Raw genomic sequence first — 1,752 nt, 5'->3', positions numbered from 1 at the left:
GATTTTGGGGTAGTTCCATGTATTCTACGTGTATTCATCTGTATTTCCATGTACATGAGCCCACACTATATCAGCTGTCCCTGGATAAGGCGTCCTCAGCTCGTTCTTTCGGTTTCCTTGTCGTTTCCCCCTCCCTCTCTCCTCCAGCGCTCTGTCATGCTTCGGGGATTTCGCACTCCGGCTTTCGTCTCCTCTTGTTCTCTCCTCCCTTCCGTCCCTTTTCTATTAAGCGTGTAGTCGTTATTAGGAAGACAGTGACTGCTCGATCGATCGACAGAGAAAGAACTTAGTACCTGTCTTCGTTTCTTACGATTACCGGGAGAGATGGCACCCCTTCTAGAGGAGACCCTCAGCCGGGACATACGCCCGTTCCCGTCGAGTTCACCTAGTGATGCTGCGAAGATGGTTCAGGTGGCAAGAGGAGAAGCTGTCCCTCCGAAAGTGGCAGAGAGGGAACCTTGCATTTCGCCTGGGGAGTCTGACAGGCCTACACATCGTCACGCCAGTGGCGGGAATGGCAACGGTGGCTGTTGTTCTCCATCTTCCTCTTTTTTTACATCGTCTACAGACGGTCTACAACTGCCGCAGCAATCTTCATCATCACCGACGATTCCGAGCGGGAAGGAGGGCGAGAACGGGCAAACGCGAGTCTTCAATCCATGGGGGGGAGACTTGACGTTTCTCCCTCCTCCTCCGCCTCCCTTTCAATCGGGTACATCGGATGATGTCTCTCCCTCTCCCGCAAGTTCTTCGTGTTCGTCTTCGGTATCGGCGCGCAGCCAAGATTGCGTTTTGTCTTCCTTTGAGAAAAGCAGTCAGAAAACGACACTCATGGTACAAGAAGAGGGAGAAGTGGAGCCATATCGGGTTTCCTCTCCACAAACAGAAAAGAACAGTCCCGAACATGAAGACGTGAGTAACCGTGGCCAGGACATAGCGAGTGGTAGCAGCATACATTCTGGAGACGGAGCGGATGGGAAGACGGATGTAGGGGAAGACATGAGTGGCAAGATCGGAGGTAAAGGGAGCGACCTCGAATCTCCTCAGGACGGAGATCTCATCATTCAACACACGAGGGATGCGATAAAAGCGGGGTTCGCTAATATGGGAGAGGGGGACGCTTTCGTGTACCCCGCAACAGAAGACGGTCAAAACGGTGACCACCAGTACACGCAGTGCCCCACTCGCCCCCTGCTGTCAGGAGGCGCAGGTCAGGAAACCCCTTCAACGGGCTGTCATAGTAAAGATAATGATGATGCCATGGCGATCTGTAACCATCCTCTGGGTCCCGACAAAAGCGGTGTCGATGCTCAAAAGGAAGGTTTCTCTGTTGAGAAAGGTAGCAGGGAAATCACGAACATCAACGGCCCTGTTCATGTCGGGAAGGATTTCTCCCGCCGTCATCAGTATACCCAATATGGTCATGCCGAGAGGTCACTCTCGTCTGTGGCAGAGAAAGGAGGAGTAGGAAGAGGTGAGGGTAGCTGTGGCAGTAATGCTACGGAACTACACCACGTGTTACAACAGCAGACAGGAGAACAGAGACGCGACTTCCAACAAGCCCACGACAGGTACAGAGGACAAGTGTTTGAAGGGGACTTCATCAGATCGCGGGGTTCTCCTCAGGGTTGTCTTGCAACAGAAAGACTCGAAGGAAAGCAGCCGCCACCACCGCCGCCCAGTCGGCTGACGATGCCAGGTGATCCCCAGCAACTTCTTCAGTATGAACATCGAGAGTTACTCTTGAAGCTC

At 53.1% G+C, this 1,752-nt stretch overlaps 1 protein-coding gene across 1 annotated transcript; it reads left to right on the top strand.

The window, feature by feature from the left end:
- Position 1: 1 nt before the first annotated feature.
- On the top strand, positions 2 to 1,752 carry CSUI_009783 (uncharacterized protein; the record flags this gene model as incomplete). Its single annotated transcript, XM_068069892.1, has 1 exon — positions 2 to 1,752. A coding segment is annotated over exon 1 (1,428 nt), but the record flags the coding sequence as incomplete, so codon positions are not given.

This window comes from Cystoisospora suis (assembly GCF_002600585.1).
Source record: "Cystoisospora suis strain Wien I chromosome Unknown contig_6034, whole genome shotgun sequence".
NCBI classification, from domain to species: domain Eukaryota; phylum Apicomplexa; class Conoidasida; order Eucoccidiorida; family Sarcocystidae; genus Cystoisospora; species Cystoisospora suis.
This window is presented reverse-complemented; position numbering and strand designations above follow the sequence as displayed.